This window comes from Gallus gallus, chromosome 12 (genome assembly GCF_016699485.2).
Source record: "Gallus gallus isolate bGalGal1 chromosome 12, bGalGal1.mat.broiler.GRCg7b, whole genome shotgun sequence".
Classification (NCBI taxonomy): Eukaryota; Metazoa; Chordata; class Aves; order Galliformes; family Phasianidae; genus Gallus; species Gallus gallus.
Window position 1 is genome coordinate 18,443,279 of NC_052543.1, and position 20,598 is coordinate 18,463,876.

General features: G+C 48.3%; 2 protein-coding genes across 2 annotated transcripts in view; one reads left to right on the forward strand and one right to left on the reverse strand.

Annotated features, from left to right (window-relative positions):
- LOC107054405 (dapper homolog 3-like) overlaps window positions 1-20,598 on the reverse strand; it is an 83,474-nt gene continuing 62,876 nt past the window's right edge. The window contains exon 7 of the mRNA XM_046900034.1: window positions 1-19,051. Coding sequence (XP_046755990.1) covers window positions 14,034-15,236 — 1,203 coding nt within the window. The 5' untranslated portion in view covers window positions 15,237-19,051 and the 3' untranslated portion in view covers window positions 1-14,033. The remainder of the gene's footprint in view (window positions 19,052-20,598) is intronic.
- The window catches only part of LRRN1 (leucine rich repeat neuronal 1), a 21,336-nt gene continuing 15,584 nt past the window's right edge, over window positions 14,847-20,598 (forward strand). The window contains exon 1 of the mRNA NM_001097539.2: window positions 14,847-15,000. The gene's annotated coding sequence lies outside the window, so the exon portion shown is untranslated. The remainder of the gene's footprint in view (window positions 15,001-20,598) is intronic.

A 20,598-nucleotide genomic window follows, 5' to 3' on the forward strand; every position in this document is an offset into this window, starting at 1 on the left:
GCTCTGGGCAGCCTGGGCTGCTGGTTGGTGACCCTGCACATAGCAGGGGGTTGGAACTGCATGAGCATTGTGGTCCTTTGCAACCCAGGCCATGCTGTGATACACCAAGGCAGCATCCCTGCTTATCCACACAAATAGGCTGTAAATGGAGCACTCCCCTTTTGTCACTGACTTGAAGTTTTAACACATCTGTTGTAAATGTGCCAAAAACAAGGGCATAATTTATTAATTTCCTCCACACACATTTGGTTCCCTGCTTTCTTTCCAGCTATTCAGCTGCCGCGAAAAGTTAAAAGAAGAAGGAAAAAAAAAAAAACAAAAAAAACAAAGAACATCCCTAAAGGTTAAAACTTTGAGCCAATTTCAACTTGGACATACATGAGAGCAGTGCATTTCTCATTCACTCCCGGTGACATTTCAAGAGTTGTTGCAAATCAATCAGCGCCTCCAAAAGCATTCGGAGAGGCAGGAAGCTATATGGGACACAAATCCTACAGCATCTATTATTCTTGCTACTTCACTTGCTTTGATGAAAAACACTGCAAAGGTTATTTTAAAAGAAGTAAAGAATTATTTGAACTTTCGGAACAGATAAAGGAATTCTGTGCAGTATTTCTACAGCAGAATAACGTTTAGCAATATATATGAAATGTATTTCATAATGAATTTGGTCAAGCACTTCTAAGGACATTGCTCATAGTAACCTTATATGAAAAAATATTTAATGCTACGTAACATCATCCAGTGTGATGCAGAAATATTGGAAAAATACATGAAGTACCTAAAAATTCATGAAAGACACATTGAAGGGCAGCATTCTGGAAGCTCCCTCCAGTGTGATATACGGCACACGAGGCCACGGTGTTCTGCTGAGAACAGAAAAACAGAAGTTTTCATGCTTTGATGGGAGACAGCTGCTTAGGTCTGAGCTCCAGCAGAGCCACAACTCAGCCCCTGGCCCCCTGCTGACACACAGCCCATGCATCTCAGGCACTGCAATCTCACTGTGACAGAGAAACAGCAGTGACCTCCCTGGTGCCTGTCCCATTGGTGGGGACCGGGCTGGCACCAGCAGTGCGGGGACATCATGGTGGAGTCCATCAGGACGTGTTTTGCACCCTGATCCATTCAGCCTTACGGTAATCAAGGAAGCCTCCTGAGCTGTGGGCACACCAGTGAAACACACACACAGTGCCTTCCAAAACTCCGGGACGGGCAGAGGTGGGCAGCACTGTCAGAGGGTGACACTGAGAATCTTTTTCTCCCCTTTCTTTTATCGAAGCGGGCTTGCTCATTTATTTTAGTGCCCAAGCTGGAGCACTCCAGCTCCTGACAGAAGTGCTGATAACCACACTGCTGAGAACGCTCCCTGGAAATAAAAGACACACATCCGTGTTATCTCTCCGGTGTGACTGCAGCAGTGGCCGCTGTGCTGGGCTGTGGCACCCGGGGAAGGGCAACAGCAGCACACAGCCTGGATCCCAGCCACGTCACTCGGCTGTCCCCATTGCAGGAGCACGCAGTGCACAGCGCTGGGCAGTGGGATGGCTCCCATCCCGTGGTGCAGGCCCTGTTTCACACTGCACACCCATGGCTTTCCCGTTGCCTTCCACCACCTCGCACCAACAGGTGCCGGAATTACAGCAAAGCAAATGCTTCTGCAACCTGAACCATGCCTGAGTCCTCATGGGCAAAAAGGGAATGGTGCTGATAAATGGTTATCTTGATTCGCACACAGTGTGCTGCTGAGGCTTTTAATCACGGGCCATAATTGCTCTTCTTTGTTTGGGAAACTCACGGGGATGGAATATCAGGCAAGCTCAGAGAGGAAAACGTGCAGAGAAAATGACAAAAATGGGGAAGAAGTCATCTGATCTGCAAACCACCAGCCATGCAAAATGGTGCAGCCAAAAGGCACTGACCTGGCACTGCATGGACACAGCACTGCATGGATCCAGCATGGTCCCGGCACACCCCAAGAGCTCAGCCACATCCCATGTCCCATAAGGGCAAACCTCCAAAACCTGCTGCACACAGTGCAAGTACAGCTGGTGCATGGCTGGGACACAGCCCAGGTGCTGCAGGAGGGAGTGGAGATGGAGCACTTCCAGCTCACAGCCTGTCACCTCTGGTTAGCAGACAAGAAGGAAAATATGAGCCTTGGTAACGTTACTCTCCATCTAGGCTTAGGGACGAGCCTGGGAGCACAACAGAGGTTCCAAAGGAGAACATTTGCCACGACCGATGAGCAGCCCTTCCCAATTCTCCATTTGCTGCCATTCTCCGCAGCACAGCCCACAGATAAAGCTCTCTTCAGCCCTCAGCTGATGATTAGTAATGAAGCATAAGGTGACACAAGGTCATACGTAATGATGCCTTAGGTTGGGAAATGGGAAAGCTACGTTTGTATTACTTTACAGTGCATCCCCAGCCCTATGGCAGCCCCTTCAACCACAGCCACGCAAATGGTTTTTAGAAATGGCATCGGGATTGAATGCAGACATTACCATAAAAATCAGAAAGATCCTGAGCTGCTATGAGCTCTCTTCAGACCGGCGAGATGTATGCTCCCATTTCCCAAGCTGTCTCCTCCTGTTATCCAAATCCAAATGAGACAAATTCAGGGTTCAGGCAGAGAAGCCCTCGTGAACTTTCCTGGCGATGCCAAACCACTCAGAACTGATGTCATGTTAACACTGTATGAATCTGCCATCCAAACTGTTTTGTAAATACACCTTTGAGATGATACAGAAGACTGTAGTCATTAAAGAACCCATATATTCCTTAAGGAATTCATACATACATTTCATCAAGGTACGAATGTTAAAGCCACTGCCCGATCCTAATTTGCCTAATTACACACCGCCCTAAAATTCTCTTTATAGCTTCAACTGCACACGATAATTTCTTCCCATCCTCTCCTAAAAATGCTGCTAATTGTCCTTATGTGGTGTTAATCAGCTGCAGCATCCAAGCCCAGGCCTAATTCCTAGCAACCGTTTACTTTTCTCAGAGATGTTAACACCACTAGATCGAGAATTCCAGATGAAACTCAAATTTTTCACGTAAATTAAGCTACACAGCAGAGATGAAAAAGCTCAATAATTATTAAAAGCTCATTTCAGAAAAACCCAGTACCTGAGTTCAGCTATTTGCAATTCAGATTCACTGCCACCACACGCTCACTTAAACGAGATGTGGGACAAACCTCACATGCTGTATTTTGAACACTCTGGTTTAATTTTATACATGGAAAGAAAGGAAAGTTCTCTCTGCTGGCATAAAAGGACTGGGATTGGTCATCAACCAGAAGGGCAGAAATGGGATTCCGTCCTTCCAAGGCTGCATCCCATAACAAGCCAGGATGCTTCCAGTGGGGAGGAGAAGGTACATGCCATCCTGCAGCTCCACTGCCACGTCAGGTAACTCACATCAAGGTCAAACAGATTCTCCTTGCTAGAAGTGGACCAGGACCTTAAAACTCTGCCCAGATGCCTCTAGCGAGTTCCTGCTCGCCTTCATACTTTCATCAGAGCTATTTCTGTTCCAGAATGTTATGCAGATAGTAATTTTTGATCGTGTAGGAAGCAGCTTATTTGATCAATTTGCCCTATTTCTCTGTCTGTGAAGTTTGCAGGAGTTTTCTTATTTTCCTGAGTTTATGAGAAATTATCTGCCAGATATAATTGCCGTAAATAAAAGCGGTGGAGCCCAAACTTGCATGGCTCAGAACAAACGCTTGCAATTACTGCACTTGTGGAGCTCAGGAGAGGAAGAACTGAGTGAAGGAAATTAGTTTGGGGTTTTGAAAGCTGCCTAAAGGCTGGCAGCACGCTGGGAGCAGGTCACCCAAATCCCTAAGGGCATTTTGACAAGTCCTGCCTCACTTCAAGCTCTTCTGGTTTAGAAAACCAAGCAGTGACAGTGACGTGCAATGGGGCTGACTCAACCGGGCTGCACCTCTCTCCTGTGACATTTTGATTTTAATTTACTATTTTCTGCAATACCTTGAGCTGTCTTTGGCATGCTGTCCATCTGGCACGTTCTCCCAAAAGCAAAACACCTTCCCTACCTGTTGGCATTTCTTTAAATAACGTCCACGTTGTGCACACAACCTATGTGCAACCTGCAGGCTCCAGGGCAGCTTTCATCAGCGAAGCAGACGGGCATGGAAGGGGACAGGCCCAGCAGTACTTGCAAGAAATAAAGCCAGAAAGCTCATGTGCTGTGCTTCCAGTCATTCTGTGGATTGCTGGGAGAACACGTTAATAATTTACAAGTCATTTTAAACAGCAACCATTTGAGTGTGCAAAACCAAGGAGTAGTGTCTGCACAGCAATCAGCAGTGTTGAAAATGCAGCTCTTCTGGTTAATAAACACATTTAAACAGGCTTCCCTCATAAACCCTTTCACTTCTGCCAGCTTTGCATTCGTTCTGCAGTGTCGTTTTAACGGAAGAGCACCAATGGAACACATGGATGGACAGAGAAGAGTGCAGACACCCATGGGTGCCTCTGAGCCCCTCTCCAACACCTTGTAGAACCCCACACAATGAACATGCTTCAGAGGGACCTGCACAGCAATCACAAGAACAAGAGAGCTTCCCACCTGCAGTACAGCCAGAGGCAGTTGGAGGCTCACACCTCACATGCCACCAGAGCAGGGCCGTGGCTTGACACCCAGGAACATCATCTGCAAAGGAAATCCCAATTTACTGGGGAAATATTCACAGGAGATTCCCTGATAATCAGACTCTGCTTTCCTTTGGGACCGTGAGAACAACCATGGAGACAGGAGCCTTTATGCAATTATGAGCCTTTATTTTGAAAGCGCGCCCCTGCATTTATCTCAATAGTAAAATTCACATGAATTCACCAGTCATGGTCTGCAATTACAATATGTATATACATCTCCTTTGGTTTTATTTCTAATAAATATCTCTATAAGCTGAACAGAACGTGGAAAATACTTGCGTGTGCTTTATCACCTCCCTAAAGGAAAAGCCTCAGTACATATCCTACAGCAAGACACATAGCTGAGGTCACATATCCTGTCACTAAGATCACAATAATCCTTTTTACATTAAAAAGTAATGAGCTCCATCTCATTTGGAGATTCTTAAGAGCCCAGAATCCTATGGTCACTTTGTAATACGAATGCACATCTCATAAATAGTAAATGAAAACAGAGCTTTCTTACCTTCACACGGAGGCAGGACTGAGAGCTGTGTGGTCCCACAGGGAAATGTATTTCTTCCAGGAAGCTTTCATTTCAGGACTTCTGAAAAACCTGCTCGTGTGAGCTTGTTTGCAGGAAGAGAGAGAATTAAACTGGACATTTCAAGTGCTTCACTACTCCTGCCTTGTTAATTCTCCCTAAAAATGTAATCCCTTCTTATAATGGAGAAGTGCCAGAGTTCCTGGTAAAACCCAAACCGGCCATTTTTATGGGGAACCTGCACACGTGCCTGTTTCACCAAAGAGCAAACCTGGGAAGCATCAACAGTTGAGCACAACATAACAAGGGACTGAGATGTGCGCCTGAAGGCAGCTGCAACCAGAGAAACGAGAGCTGTAGCACAAAGCTTTGCCAAAAAAAGTAGTCTTCCCTGTTTCTCCCCTTTCTTTCTAATATACTTGTTCATCCTCTTTTGTAATAAAGCCTCCACAGAACACAAAGTCCTCATTACAGATACGTGTGTTCTGCCAAAGTTTTGGTCCAAGGATGAGGTTACTGCAATAATGTGCCCGAGACATCAAGAATAAATCTATTTGATTTAAAAACAAACGCACAACTCCGAAGAAAGGCTTTTAGTGTTTGATAGATATGAAAGCAATTAGATGTTATGGGAGCAGGCTGTACAGAAGCTGCCCTTACAGCTGTCCCAGCGCTCCTCAGGGGACAGCCACAGTGCTCTGTTCAGCTCAACGCAACGCTTAAGAAGTCCACAGGCATTATTTAATTTCAAGCCTTCTCCGTTACCTTTTGCTGTCCCACCAGGTGTCAGAGGGGCTTGTGCCCAAGGGCAAACAGCTCCCCATGAAGACATCGGGGCCCTCAGGGGGATTTTCAAAGCAAAAATACCTCTTTTCTTTTTTTTTGGTACCAAATCTTGTTAAGCACACACGTGCCCATGTGTGTCTCTCCAAACGCTTTGGCCACCTATGCACCCTTGGACCTTCTCTCTGAAATCCTAGAATGGGATTTCATTGCTTTTCCCTCAGCCACCAGAGCTCTGGTTCTGATGGTGTGACAGGGAACATCTCCGCCCCCATCCCAATGCACACAAACACAAACTCACTGCCCAAGAGCCAGCAGCCCCCACACCCTTAAATAACAAGCAAGACTCACAGGGTTACAACCCGCCAAAGCTGGCCTCACACGTGGGACAGCATCCTGCTGGAGTCTGCACAGAACACTCACATTTATCTAGGGAAATGAGTGGGAGACTGCTGCCAGGGTAGGCACAGAGCCCCTTCCTGGGGCAGCTGTTTCTCCAGGTGGGTAAGGGCAGCCCAAGGACCGCTCACTCGTGTGATCTGTACTGAATGCGATGCAGTAAAAACCGTTTTAAGTCATTCTACCTAAAAGAACACACATATTTGTTGCTGAAATCTCACACTGACACTGCCTCCACGCTCCTTATTTTCTACTGCCACCGCTGTGCTCTCACCTAACAGACACGTAAGCTACCCATCAAAAATCCTTCAGAACTCCCCCTCCCCAAACACTGCACACTGCAGCCTCTCACTGCTACCCACGTTCCTGCCCAGCCCCGCAGCACCCACACCTCCAGCAGCGCTGTGTTTGTACTGCAGACAGGAGAGCGCTGCGGTGGGCAGACAGGAAGCAATCACACACCTGAACACCTCCAGATGCCCTCCAGACATCCGGGCTCAATTCTACTGTCTAAGCATGTTCCTGATGTTTATGCAGAGGGAAACAATGCAGAAAATAAAAGCCAGCCTTGAGCTCGGGTACTGTTCAACTTGCAGTGTGCAGCCACGTGCTGGGTCGGTGCCTGCCCTGCAATCGGCCCCGTTCTGCACTCCTGGCTAACCCTAATTAGCAGCTTACTCACTGATACCAGACAGCGCATACGGAGGTTAGCTGTAAGATGTGTAACACCCCGCTGAGCATTGGTAAGTTGTTTTTATTTATGTAGGGCACACGGCACTAACATTGACATGTATAACGTGCTTGGAGCATTATAAAAACAGAAGGATTTTTGCCTGCTTAGCACTGTGCATTATGCATCTGTCCTACGCCGCGCCAGCTTTCCCCGCCGCTGGATTTCCACAGTGGTAGGAAATAACAGGGATAAAGGGATTAAAAAGCAATGATTTTCTGTAAAGCCTTAGAGGACATGTCTGCTATGATCTCAGCTTACTTGCCTCATCTACACCAGTAAAACACTATCGTAGTAGACAGATTTATGGATTAAATGCAGACAAGTGTGTAAAATAAATATTTTGTTCATAGCTTCCACACCCTTTAAAATATTCCCTGTGATTATAATAGCTTCTGAAGTCTCTTTCCAATGGGGTGATCTGCAGTTCAGAAGTTGAAATCAGGGAGCTCCTTCTGGCTTCAGTGCAATCGAAAGGTCACGACAGAAGCACGGCGTTTAGCAATTCCAAATAATTGTACCCAGCTCTCAAACGTGCCATGCTCTGTCACAGCTGCCACTTCAGGTCAAACTGAATTCAAATTATATTTATCTTACTATTTATAGAGCTTCGGTTCAGGCTAAGCCACGAGAAATACAGTTCTCAGTTTCTTCTTTGTGTTTCTCCCTGTCCCAGGGGACTACGACTACAGCAGAGACTGTGCTGACATCTGCATTCAAAGGAGAGAAAGCCACGTTTTGGAGACCATGGAAGCAAGCAGTGGAAGTGGACATCCATCAGAGCCATAGCCCCTCAGCCACTGCTCACGTGTCATTTTTGCATGCAAAGTGAAACCATGAGGCATCTTCCCCACAGCATCTCCAATGCCAAACCTGCCTGTGAGGGAAGTCAGATCTCCACTATTTAGTTAATTTAATCAACACGTGCTTGGTTGGAAATAGAACTATCATCGTATCTGCTATAAAAGAATGCCACCTGCCTCCCCAGCACACACACAGTAACAGAATCCATTGATTAAGCGCAAAGGTTCCGAAGTTCCCATTGCATTACATGAGCACAAGAACCAGATTTTGGTTTTAGATCACTGATTCATTGATAAAAACACAGCCTGTCATCTACAGTAGCTTCAGATCCTGCCCACGCTTGGGAAGGACAAAGCGACCTGCTTTACCTTCACGCCCTCTGAGCACATCAGGCACTCGGTCTTGCAGAGAAGTGCCAGACAGACGTGCAACTTCTCCCCACAGAAGTGGGGAGGCGGCACTGTTCATGTCCTTCGCACGCAACACCCCAATGCAACCCAACCCCAACCCCCAACGCAACCCTAACCCCAACACAACCCCAACCCCTCTCAATACGTCGCAGCCCCAACACAACTCAACCCCAGTGCAACCCCAGCACAACACAGTCTGAACGCATCACAGCCCCAATACATTGCAACCCCAGCACAACACAACCCCAATGCATCACATCTCCTTCCTGCAGTTCCATCCGCACAGAGAAGCCATATCCTGGCCAGCTCAGCCCTGGCAGCCTCTATGGAGAGCACCAACATAGGTACCAATCATAAAATAGCTGTTTTTTGCTGAATAGAAGCATTTCTCTGGGAGCTAGATGAATAACAAAACAAAAAAAAAGGACAATTGTATATTATTATTATTATTTTAAACATGCCACAGTACAGCAAACATGCAGTAAAGATTTTGTGTCGCTACCCACTTGAAAGTTAAAGGGCTCCCCTACACTTTACATACTATGGAGTGTTTTGGTTTTTTTTTTCCCCACACAGAATCAGAAACAAAAAGCCACAGTAATTGAGATTCAATATTCAAATGTTAATACATGAAAATACTGGGAGAAATATCACAGTTTTGGCCAAATAACTTCCTATATTTCTCTGTAATAAAGCAGGTCTTTAGATCTACAGATGCCAGTTCAATACCTTATCAGTTTAACGAGATTCAAAGTTAATTTCACACTGAGAAGGTTCTCAACAAACAAGCTGCAGGAAAAAAAGGACATAGAAAGAAATACTGAATTCCTGAGACGGGCAGAACATTCTTGGTGAGTAGAAAGGGAAAAGAGAGCATGGTTTTCAGCTGCCACCCTGGAAGCAGAGGCTGAGGAAGGTGTGAAGGAACACTTGATTGTACTATTTGGTATTGCAAGCAGTTCTGAAACCAACCCAGAAGTTGTTTATATGTTAGTGGTGCTCGGGTAGTGAGCAGACCCAAGCGAGTGGCATTAACACGAGTTAGAAGAGAGGAAGGTTGCACTTGCTCTCATGCACACACATCAGAAGCAATACAAACTCACTCGAAGGAAATGGAGTCAAAGAGCGACATCAGCCCTGTGTGCACAGACAGCCTGGGTTGAGTTACCTGTGCTTTAATGCTTCAGTTGCCAGGCTGGGGCTCACACGTAGCATCCCTGCCGTCCAGCCCCTCCGAGAGCAGTCACTGCATCTCACTAGTTAGCAACGCCAGGCACCTGCCTTTGTGGAGCAGGGCTACACGCACTGCATATAAAATCTACAGCAGCTCTTCATTTTGATTTTTCTTCTGAGTGCCACAAGAGGTTTTTCTATGCGAGCCCTTTTGTACTCACTTTATTGTCCCGGTAAAGGAGAGCTGTATCTCAAACAGGCTTCAGTCTGTGTAAAATGCAATGCTGACCTACGCAGGTCCTTGAGGCAGATGACAAGGCTCCAGCCTTCCTCCCAAAGGTGGGAACAATGACTCCATACCCCGCTCATAAGGAACTGCAAATTCAGCTCCGAACTGGCCTCCTCACAATCGCTTCCTCCATATGCATGTACAGGAAAAGAAAATAAAGAAGAAAAAGCAGTAAGAGGTATTTGTCCCTGTGACGAGCAAAGAGCAGCCAGAGGCAGCCAAGCACTGAGTGCCCAGGCAGATGTGCACAGCTGCTCACAGCTCACACCTCTGTGTAAGAGGCACATGAGGCCATGAGCCGTGCGCCCTGGCCTGGATGCAGCAGCCCCACACCAGGAGGCCACAGCAGCAGCTCCTGATGGCCTGCACTGCTGTCAGAAGCCACGAGGAAAAGCCTTCGTGGCCGTTCATCCATTTGCACGTGATGGGAATCCAGCAGAAGGGGTTTCACGCTCTGCGTGTTACCACTTTTACACTCAGAGTAAATACAAAAGATAGGCTGGCAATTAAACACTCCCATTTTCTTTCAGGCTCTCCGGCTTTCTAAGAAGCTTTGAGGGGGGTTCCTAGCAAAATGATAAAATGAGCTTAGAGTCCCTCCTCATGAAACATTCACACAGCAGATCATCTGGGAAAACACATCAACCAAAAGGAAAAGCTTCGCAATTAATAATACATTCGAGAAGTGAGGTGGAATCGTGTGTGAAGTGACTGACCTGCTTTGCAAACACGGCCTGGTGTCATCCCAGCTCCTCATTACAGAAGTCCCCACATAAAGATGTGCTCTGCCTGCACGCAGACAACTGGCAGCAAAAGGAAGGGTGAGTCACAATAACCGGTGCTACTGAAGAGCTGGTTTATTTCTACTGAAAAAACCAATCCCAATCAGCAGGTAAAATGCTGCACCGGGCCAAAACAAAGACCCTAACTCTCAGCTCTCGTGTACCAGCGCCATGGAGAATGGTGCAAGAGCTGCTCACACAGAGATGGGTTTTGTGGCCATGCACACGTGACTGCGCACACACTTTTGCACCTGCAATCGCTTACACCATTTGTGCCTGCAATTATTATATCTGCATGCATAAGTAGGAGTGCATTATGCAAATAAGCAGTTATTGATGTAATTGGTCATTGGCTTACATGGTTGCTCAGTGGCAATTTGCATGTGCAGCTCTGGTACCTTCCCGAATAAATCCAGCACGCTCCTGCAGTTTTGAAAATAAATACTCAGCATCCACAGAGCCAGGTGAAAAAACCTCACAGCTCACGAACAGAAAGCGGCAGCAAAGTAGAAACCTGTTGGCACGAGATGCAACCTGCAATACCTCTTTCTCAACTCACGAATGAGCCTTCAGCTATAATCATCCCTCTTCCAAAAATTCCAGCTGACTGTTGCTATTTTTACAGACATATTCAATCTCGCATTGGTTAGGAGCTATGTCTGTTGGATCACAGGGCAGCAGATCCCCACCTGCCCGGCACCACATCTCTTTTCTTTTAGGTAAAAGCCCTCCTACCAAACCTTCCCACCTGACACCGCTTCTTGACAGAAAGACATATCGGAGTCCCACAGCACAGTTCAGGGTAATGGATTATGCACACACTCAGGGCAGTAAGCAGCTTAATGTCTGCTTTAGAGAAGAAATGCAGTGACACACGACAGGTCACGGAGAGCTGCATTGTTTTGTTATTGTCCAAGGTACGCCAGCGAGAGCCTTTGGAAGGTCTGAAGAGCAGCAGTTGTGGTGCAAACACACATGGCAGCAAACATCACACGCACCTAAACATGCCTTCGGAGATGGAGATGACCCAGGAAAACTGCTGAAGAGTGGAGCTGATGTGAAGAGAGTGGAGGAAGAAGGGTGTGAAGCCAGAAGGCATGGAAGGAGAGAAGACAAGAACAAGGAGGTGGTCGAAAAGGACACCGTGCAGTCCACGTGGTGGGAAATCTCATGTTTTTCTGTCATCTTCTCAAGGCTGCGTGAGCCAGAGTGTCTGGGAGGAGCACCCGGCACTGCCTGAGCACTGCTGACCGGAAAGCATCCGTGGGGTTTTCCTGCAGCAGCTCATGGGAGGTGACACCAGAGACAAATGCTCCCCCTCAGTCCGAGCAGCCCTGCAGCAGCTGCTCCTGGAGCCGTCACTACTGCACAGAGCGCCAGGCTGGGAGAGCCACCACTTCCACCTCCTCCACCACACCCAAGCATTCGTTTGCAGTCTGCAGGAGCAAATTCTTTTTTAAATTCCCATCTGAGCACTATTCTCGTTCCTGTTGTCTTAATGTTGTGAAACCTGCCTAGAAATGCAGGCATCAGATTGCAAAGTTTTAGTGGTTGCCGTATTTCACTTCCTTGTTGTTTGCCTTATAGGTTTTAGGCTCATCACATTTATGCCTTTCAAGCTTTTCTATGCAATCAGAAGAAATCCAACTTTTTTATAAAAAAAAAACAAAGCCAGCATTTTCTTAGTACAGCACCATTTCAGAAGCTTGAATTTTAAGAAACCTACAAGCTGCCAGTCGTTACCCCTACAAACCTATGCATTTCTGCAGGTGATGCTGGTCCCAGCAGGGAGCCGCACCAAAGCAGGGCTGCTGCAGCCATTCCTGCTTGCTTGGCAGTTCCAACATGCAAGCTGTGGTGTAAAAGTTTATTTGTGAGCGTTTCACAAGTTGCTCATGGATCTTGGCAGAGAGAGGGGCCTGTTGGGTGTGTAATTTCAAACAGCAGAAGCCTGGAACACAGACAGCATCGCCTGCAATGACAGACAAGTGCTGAGCTGCTTAGGAAAATCAAATATGGAAAACGTTTGTCCTCTGCTACAAACCTGCAGCTCTCCTCTAGCGTAGTGCACACAGAACAGATCGTGAGCGCTCTGAAAGCCCAGACAAGCCTCACTGCCAATGGCACTGCCAGCACGTGTGAAACCCTCACACACGTTAAGAGACCGGGAGGAACACGGCAGCACTGGGGCCATGAGGATTCAAAAGTGAATTCTGCAAAAAGGTGTGTGAGGATGGCATCAGCTAACGCTGTGTGAGAGGATGGAGCCGCTGCGTGGAGAGAGGGACAATAAATTCCCTGCCCTGAAACAGAAAAGAACCGAAACCATTCACAACACAGAGGAAGCATCAGCTGTGACATTACTTCTACATCAGTAATAAATGAGAGATGGGAAAGCAGCATCCGGACTGATGGGAGCGCAGCTGCTGTGGAAGGCAGCACGGCTCTTCGGATGGCATTTATGAGTTCCTTCTGAAAATTCAATTTCCTTGAATATGAAAAACTTCACTTTTAATGTTATCCGAACGACCTTTTGGACTTTCAGAAAAAAAAAAAAAATGAAAATCACTGCCTCGAGAATAAATCCAGGCCATTAACCAAAGACAGTACTCGTTATGCATTTAACTTCTTGTTACCTCATTGTAAGCCTTCCTCACCATAAATCGCATGGCCCATTTTGAGGCCGTTTCCTGGAAAGGGATCACGGTGGCATCCCAGCAGCACGCCAGGACAGGCACTGAGGGCAGCGTGCCGCCAACACCCCTATAGGACTGCACAACTCTCACATAAGGATTGAGGGGAAAAAATCATCGCACCTAACAGCCGGCTCCGTGCTTAGTTGGGGTTGTTGTCAATAAAAGCATTAAGGCTGCTGAGGTGTGCAGAATTCCCATTATCTTATGTTAATGAAGTGCACAGGGAAGGAGGCAATACAGCACCCTCTCCCCACAGCCTTCACATGGGGTGGCTAAATGCACAATAAAAAGAAATAGGGAATAATGATTTAAGGGTACGAAGAAAAGCTGACACGTACAACGCTGTAAGGTGCCGGCTGGCCTCTGGCATTGAGCCCCAGCAGCTCAGAGCACCGACCTCCTCTGTGCTGCCACAGCCGAGCGAAAAATACAGGTCAGAAGATCCGAACCAGGGTAACCAAAAGAGACAAAACAGAAAGTGGGAGTGAACGGGAACCGACCATATCCAGTTCCCAACAGGAATGGACAGCTTACATCCTCGAATTTCAGGCTCGGGTTGCTCTTTGGGTTGATGTGGCATCCTATTTTCTCCGAGCTTACACGCCAGTCTCATTTAAGCAGCCATAGGCACACGGCTGCGGTTCAGTGAGCAGCACCGCTTTGCTCACCAGCAGGACGATCTCCTCTATCTCCAACCACCCCAACTAGAAACGGCCAGCAGCTGCTCCACAGATGAAAGTTTCTTTCCCTTTAGAGGGCAGAAACCAAACGCAGCCTTTGCTGGCAATGCTTTACCCCACAGCACGCACCGCTTTGGCTCTGCGCCTTTGTCCTTCGCATCACTTGGGCTGGACTTCGTAAGGCAGTGAGAGCAGGAGGCACGCGGCAGGTGGCGGTCAGCCGGCAGCCCTGAGGGCACAGCGCTGCGGAACGGCGGCGCCGCTTCCCCTCGCAGCGTGCCGGCAGGGCCGCAGCTTCGCGAGCGCACAGATAACTGCCAGCAGCGCCGGGAGCAGGAAGCGGCGCCTCACGCCCTCCCGTCAGAGCTGTTGACTCTGAAACCTGATGACGAGCGAAGGAGCAGCACGCGGACCCACGCCGCCACCCGTAGCCGTGCCCCGAGGAGCCGCCGAGCTCCCAGCGCTGCCGGGGGGGTGGGGGGGGGGGGCGGCTCCTGGGCACCGCGCTGCGCCCCTGGGCCGTGCTGAGCAGAGCCCTGCTCTGCCCTCTGCACCTCCCGCAGGTGGCTGCGGGCGTGGGTGGGATCCCTCTCCTTACAGATGAGCTGCAGGAGGCCCTCCAGCATCTTAGGGATGCGATACGTGCAGAGAGAGGGATTACACGCGCACGCAAGGACGTTCTAAAGCTTTCCGCGCTCCCTGCGCCCGCACCGCCAGCAGCAGCGCGCCGCGGGGGCGGGGCGACGTGGGGAGGAGCGGGGCGGAGTGGGCGTGGCCTCCTCTCGCCCCGCCCCGCGCAGATGGTGCCGCCGCGGCGGGGCAGCCAATCAGAGCGCAGCCCGTCAGCTGACCGCCAGCGCCTACCCAGGTGCGCGCCGACGGCGGCACAGAGCGAGCGGGCGGGCAGGCGGGCGGCAGCGCGGCGCCGCGCTGCGCTCCTCCCTTCTGTCCCTCCGCCTTCTCCCGCCGCGGATGTCGGCGCCGCCGCTGCGTGGGGGAGAGGAGCGGCTGCGCGGGCAGCGCCCCCCCGGGTGCCGGTAAGTGCCGATGGGGAGGGGCGGGGATGCGCGGTGGGGACCGCTACGAGGATGCCCGGGAGGGTGGAAAGTTTGCGGTCCGCGGTGGGCAGAGCGGCCCTGTCGTAGCGTCTGGCCGTTGTTATTTTCCTATCTGGGGTGCGCGCCCCGGGCTGAAGTTTGCAGCGCGCGTCCGCGCCCCCTCTGATTTGCATGCGAATGGCAGCGCGTCCCGGCAGCTGTCTGGCCTCATCCATTCACGCGGAGCGATGGGAGCAGACGAGGAGCCCTCGGTGGAACAATGGAGCGCGGGATAAAGGCGCAGTGTGCGCCGGGCCACCTCCGGTCCGAGGCCGGGTTCCTCCGGCGTCGTGCGCGCTTCGCTCCGCGCTGCTGGCGGCACGCCTCGCTGTGCCGATAGGTGCCGGTGTGGGGGGGGTTCCGCCCCTCTTTTCGGCCCCCCGCTGGCTCCGGCGCACGCCGCTCGCGGGGCTGAAAATCGCGCGCAGCGGGGCCGCGCTGCCGCAGGGCTGCGGGTCGGGCGCGGTGTTGCGGGCGGAGCGCGGCGGGCGTCCCCGGGCTGCTGGTGCCGCTTCGGGGAGCGCTTCCCGCTGGGTAACGGGGGAGGGGTCCGGAATCCGCCCCAAATCACGGCGCGCGGGGGCCGCTGTGGGTTTGTCCCGAAGGAGCTCCGTGGTCCCCGTTAGAATCTCTCGAACGAAAGCGGTCTGTGAAGCCCTCGGTCTCTTCCTCGCAGGCTTTAAGGTGCCCTGTAAAGCAAAGCCGCGTCTCTGAACGAGGCAATAAACTTTTCGTCGGGAGGGACTGAGGTGCACGCGAGGTGATGTTGCAGATGCTTCAGATGTCCGAAGTTGGACATCGCCCCCGATGGGCATCTGAAGGGTTGGGCTGAAGTGTGCATTTGTCAGAGTGAAACTGAACGTAGTCCCTATAAAAACACCCGGTGCAGCAGGCATTTAGGACTTCAAAAGGTCAGTTGGTGGGATGCTGTGAAGTATCTTCCATTGAGCTAGGAAGGACCTGAATAATATTGCTGACTATTGAAAGTAGTGGGGCTTTGTATCAAGTTGTGTAGATTACAAAAGGATAAGGGCAGTGTAACGCTAACTGTGAAAAAGCATTGTTGTTTCTTTTGTTTGTTCGTAATGAACGTGAATAAATTCCTGCTGCGAGCATCCCAACAGGCTGCAACAAGAAACTTCTGCTCCTCTTGGTTTAACAGGGCTCGAACTGAGCTGAAAGCGAGGAAGCTCTGCTTTAAAAACACACATGATGCATTTCAGTCCACATCACATAGAAAACGCAGTCCTTTAAATGAAAGCTCACACCATCGCCGAGCAGTGCTGGCTGCCTGCAGTGGCAGCCCCGATGCAGCAGCCTTTGTTCGAGGTGCTATAGCAGCGTGGTACTGCAGCATCCAGGGAAACTTTTGCTGAGCAGTGTTTTGCTGCTCAGTGCTCCTGGGGGCACCCAGAGCGTTGTGCATCACAGCCCTGCCGGTACTGCAGCTCAGTAGTTGCAGAAAATGCCATTGATTTGTACTGTCGAGTTTGCTAGATTGTCCTTCTTATTGTTGTTGATTGTAGTGCTGGGCATGATAAAAGGTCAGAGTTCATTTTGTTTTACAACTTTAAAAAAATGTATAGTATTTGTTCTGAAGCTTTCATTTCTGTTAGTGTTATCATTGAGTAAAGCCAACGAAAAGTTGTTGTTTTCTCACTTTGGCAGCCAGGTTTGAGTTCTGAGCTCATTTCTGCCTGTTTGGGAACTGCTCTTTTCCCGGGTGGGCTTTGGGCTGGGCCAGACTGAGGGCAGGCAGCAAAAAAAGACCCCACCAAGAAAAAAAAAGTGAAGTGACATTTACAGAAGGGCAGTGCCTGCTCACAGCACTTTTACTTTTAAATCACCAAGTAGGAGGATGGTGAAGATCTTTACTAAAGAGCCAAACACTCTGAGAAACAAAATCACTCCCTCTTACCGAGGACTTTATCTCTGCAGAGATGGCCGTTCTTTGAAGCCCTGATTAATATAAATGAGTTGTAATTTTCTGGCCAAGCCATCCTAGTTCACATATATTATTCCATTGGCAGACATGTGGTCTCCACAGCTGTCCCCTCATTTGTGTATGAAATGGAAACACTGGTGGCATTTGTAGGTTACCATGGCTACATGAACAATACACGTGTGATACTTCATCCTCCCAAGCTCAAGATTTTTTTTTTTTTCTGGCAGACATTTTGTAGACACAGAACTGCAGAAAATCTATGCAAAGTTTGGGGCAGCACATAATTGCATTCAGCCTGCTGTCTGTCTATACAATGGTCATTTGCACTGAGCCCGCATCTCAGCCCCAAGCCACGCTCACATCTTCATGTGCTGAGAAGCACCATCCTGCAGGATGCACAGAGCTCCCACAGCAAATCCTACATCCCGAGCTCCAGATAAGTAAGTAGCAGGATCAGGCCTTAAATGCAGTGGTAAACACAGAATACATTTTGTTTTTTCCTAGAACAACCCAGAACCTCACTTCTGAGTGCAGCACCTTACCTTCTCCCAGCTGTGCCAGAGGCAGCAATGCCAGCATGGGGGCACGGGGAGCGATGCTGGGTGCCACCACCAGGTGCACCTGCACAGACCCACAGGAGTTCAGTTCAGGAAGAAAGCAGTCCTGTACTCATCTTCAGCTCTACCCCCAGTGTGTGCCTTGCTACGAGAAGACAGGCGCATGTTTTTGACTCTTACCCGGCTTAGAGCTGCTTTTGTCAGTGCGTGGTAATCCAGCTTCTCTAAAACAGAGTGCTTGAATTCTGAAAAGAGAAATCAGAGGGCTACTTTGCTATGAAACAGCCTACTGAGCACGCATGTGATGAGTCTGCTTTTCTAGACTCTTTTCTTGCAGCTGATTAATTAATCCTCTACTAATTGGCTTCATGAGGCCAGTAACAGGGCACGCTTCCATGCCATTTTGAGAGGTACCTGGACTAAGGTACTTCAAGTTACCTTCTCTTATTGCTTCCTGAAGCCTTGCAACTTTATTTGAATTTTGTTTTGCAATTTAGATGTCATCTTTCATTTTTATGTGTGGCACTGAAGGAAAATACTGGATTGGCCTATTTTGAGTTGGCCTAATTCTCTTCCTCATGAAGAAAGCAGAAGTCTTTGGCATCAATGGGAAGAGAATTAGTGCCTGCTCTTAAATTCCACTGTAAAACATTGAATGCTTTCATAACTTCACCTTCTGATTTGTAAGATTTTAATTTGATTGGTGGTATAAGTCAGCGTCATCTTGACCTTCCAGCTGACCGAACTCCCAAAAGAATGGGAATGGATTTTTACTTGGAGCACAGTTTTTAAAGATCAAATATACAAAATGGAGCAGATACCTGTTTGTTGTTTTTTATAAGAATATATATATACTTAAAGAAAGATAAGGGAAAAGCAGTTGTAAATAAGTCCTGAAGTACTTAGCAGGATGCTGTATTGAGAATGCACAGACGTTATAAAAGTGCCATAGAGAAATAGCTCTCTCTCTTACTTTATGTAGCAAGAGCATCGTACCAAATAACTCTCTCCCCCAGTGTGCTGACCTCTGGTCCTCGGTGGTAACACAGGGCAGTATTTTCCTTGGCCACTTCACAAACCACAGTGGTCTGTTTAACACTGTAGGCAAGATAGATGACTTACAGGTTTTGTTGAGGAAACCTAGAGATTGTCAGCATCTCATTTCCAGGTATTTAATTTAAGCAGCGGCCTTAAGCATAGCATTCGTGCATCGGTCAGCTTTGATTAGAGCAGGAATCCTGACCTTTTTGAAGCTGAGCCTCCCCCAGGAGGTCTGTGCCTGTTGTGCCCCTTTGGCCTTGTGCAGGGATACAGTCTTACCTTCCACAAACACCTGGTTTTCCCATTCAACGCCAAAGCCTTTGTTCAGTACCTCCCAAGCCTGGAGGAGCTCCCCTGCTGATGACGCTCTTAACACAGACCTTCAGCTCTGTAGACTGCAGCTTCGTGTCTTGGTGGGGTATTTCACCAGAGGTCAGCAGTGGTTATCCTGCCAGAGTCAAGTTTTAAAGATGACATTAGTAGATGGGGGAGGGCGTGGGGATGCTCCAGTTCAAGGGAAATGGTCCTTTGCCTTTTCCACTTAGTACTGGAACCTGATACATCATATTCTCATCAATGATTCTTTTTGTATTTCACTCACAACTACTTCTGTGCAGTCAACATAACTCGATGGTCATGAAGCAAAACGCAGTCTTTGGAGTTCATATAAAATTGGATTCATATTAAGCTCTGTGCGACTCATGACTGGAGCAGCACAACTAGAGGGGCACAGCATACTCATGCTTTCAGAACATCCACTGGTGGCAGCCTAGCCTCTCCTGTCCCCCTGTGGACCACGTGCTCTGGGGCTCTGTGATGTTCATGGGTTGGCCCACAACACGATCAAGAATCAGAGATTAAGTAACTGCTAATAAACACACAAATGTTACTTGGGACAATCACTAAGCTAGTCCAAAATTTGGCAGACTGGCTTTTATGTATACATACACACGCACCCATATATGTATGAAGCATCAATCAAAGCTTGAATTGCCTTTTTTGTGATTTGGAGATGTTTGTCATTGTTACAGTTAATCCTCCACGTTCTGTTTTTTTCATCCATCACTTCATTTATTTGATTAAGTGAGTCCAGAAATACCTAGTAAATGCATACCTTGCTAATGTGCTGCATATAATTACTGGGATGCAGATGAGCTACTGATTGGCCTTGCTCAATTTTTAAATTACAAACAATCTGTCACTCTTAACAGAAATAGTAAATATTGACAGAGATCCACTGCTCACAATAGACACTGCTCCGAATGGCAGATGTGTCACAAAGATAACTTATTTGACCCAGAGGTGAACAAGAGGTAAGCGAGCTGGCTGGAAGAGCAGGTCCCTACAAGCAGCTCACTGCAGTATGAGGCACTGAGCAAAACCAGATAGATGTTCTTTGTAAGTTAGTTGGCAAGTGAGGGAAGTCTAGTACAGACAGATTAACATTACTGCGCCTGGATAAATCACCTTAATTAGGTAAAGATTTATCTATGGAGCTTTGTTAACTTAAAATAACTTGTTTTCTGCGACATGCAGCACTTCTGCAAGCGCTTACAAAAAAACCCATCTGTGGAGGAACTGCTGACTTGGCAATGACAAGACTAAGGACTGAAGCTAACAGAACGATTTATAGGTCTATTCCTAAACATATCAATACCTATTTTTTCTATGTACATATATATATCCGTGTCCTGAACTTCTCAAAGCAAGGTTGGAATCTGTTCTGTATATAGAACAAAGACTCAAGATTTAGGTGCCACTTCAGACAAAAAGAAATCAGTACATGTAGACTATTAACGTTTTTTCCACCCTCAGTTGAAGGGGATGTAGTTTTCAGGTGATGCGGTAGATGACCTGCTCTGCATTTCAAACAATACTTACTGTAAAGGTTTTGGAGTGAAATAATGATAGAAAACACATGCTCCATACAATGCTTATTTTTCTCATTACAGTGTAGCTGATGTTATCAGCAGTGAGTGGAAGAAGTAGAAGGCC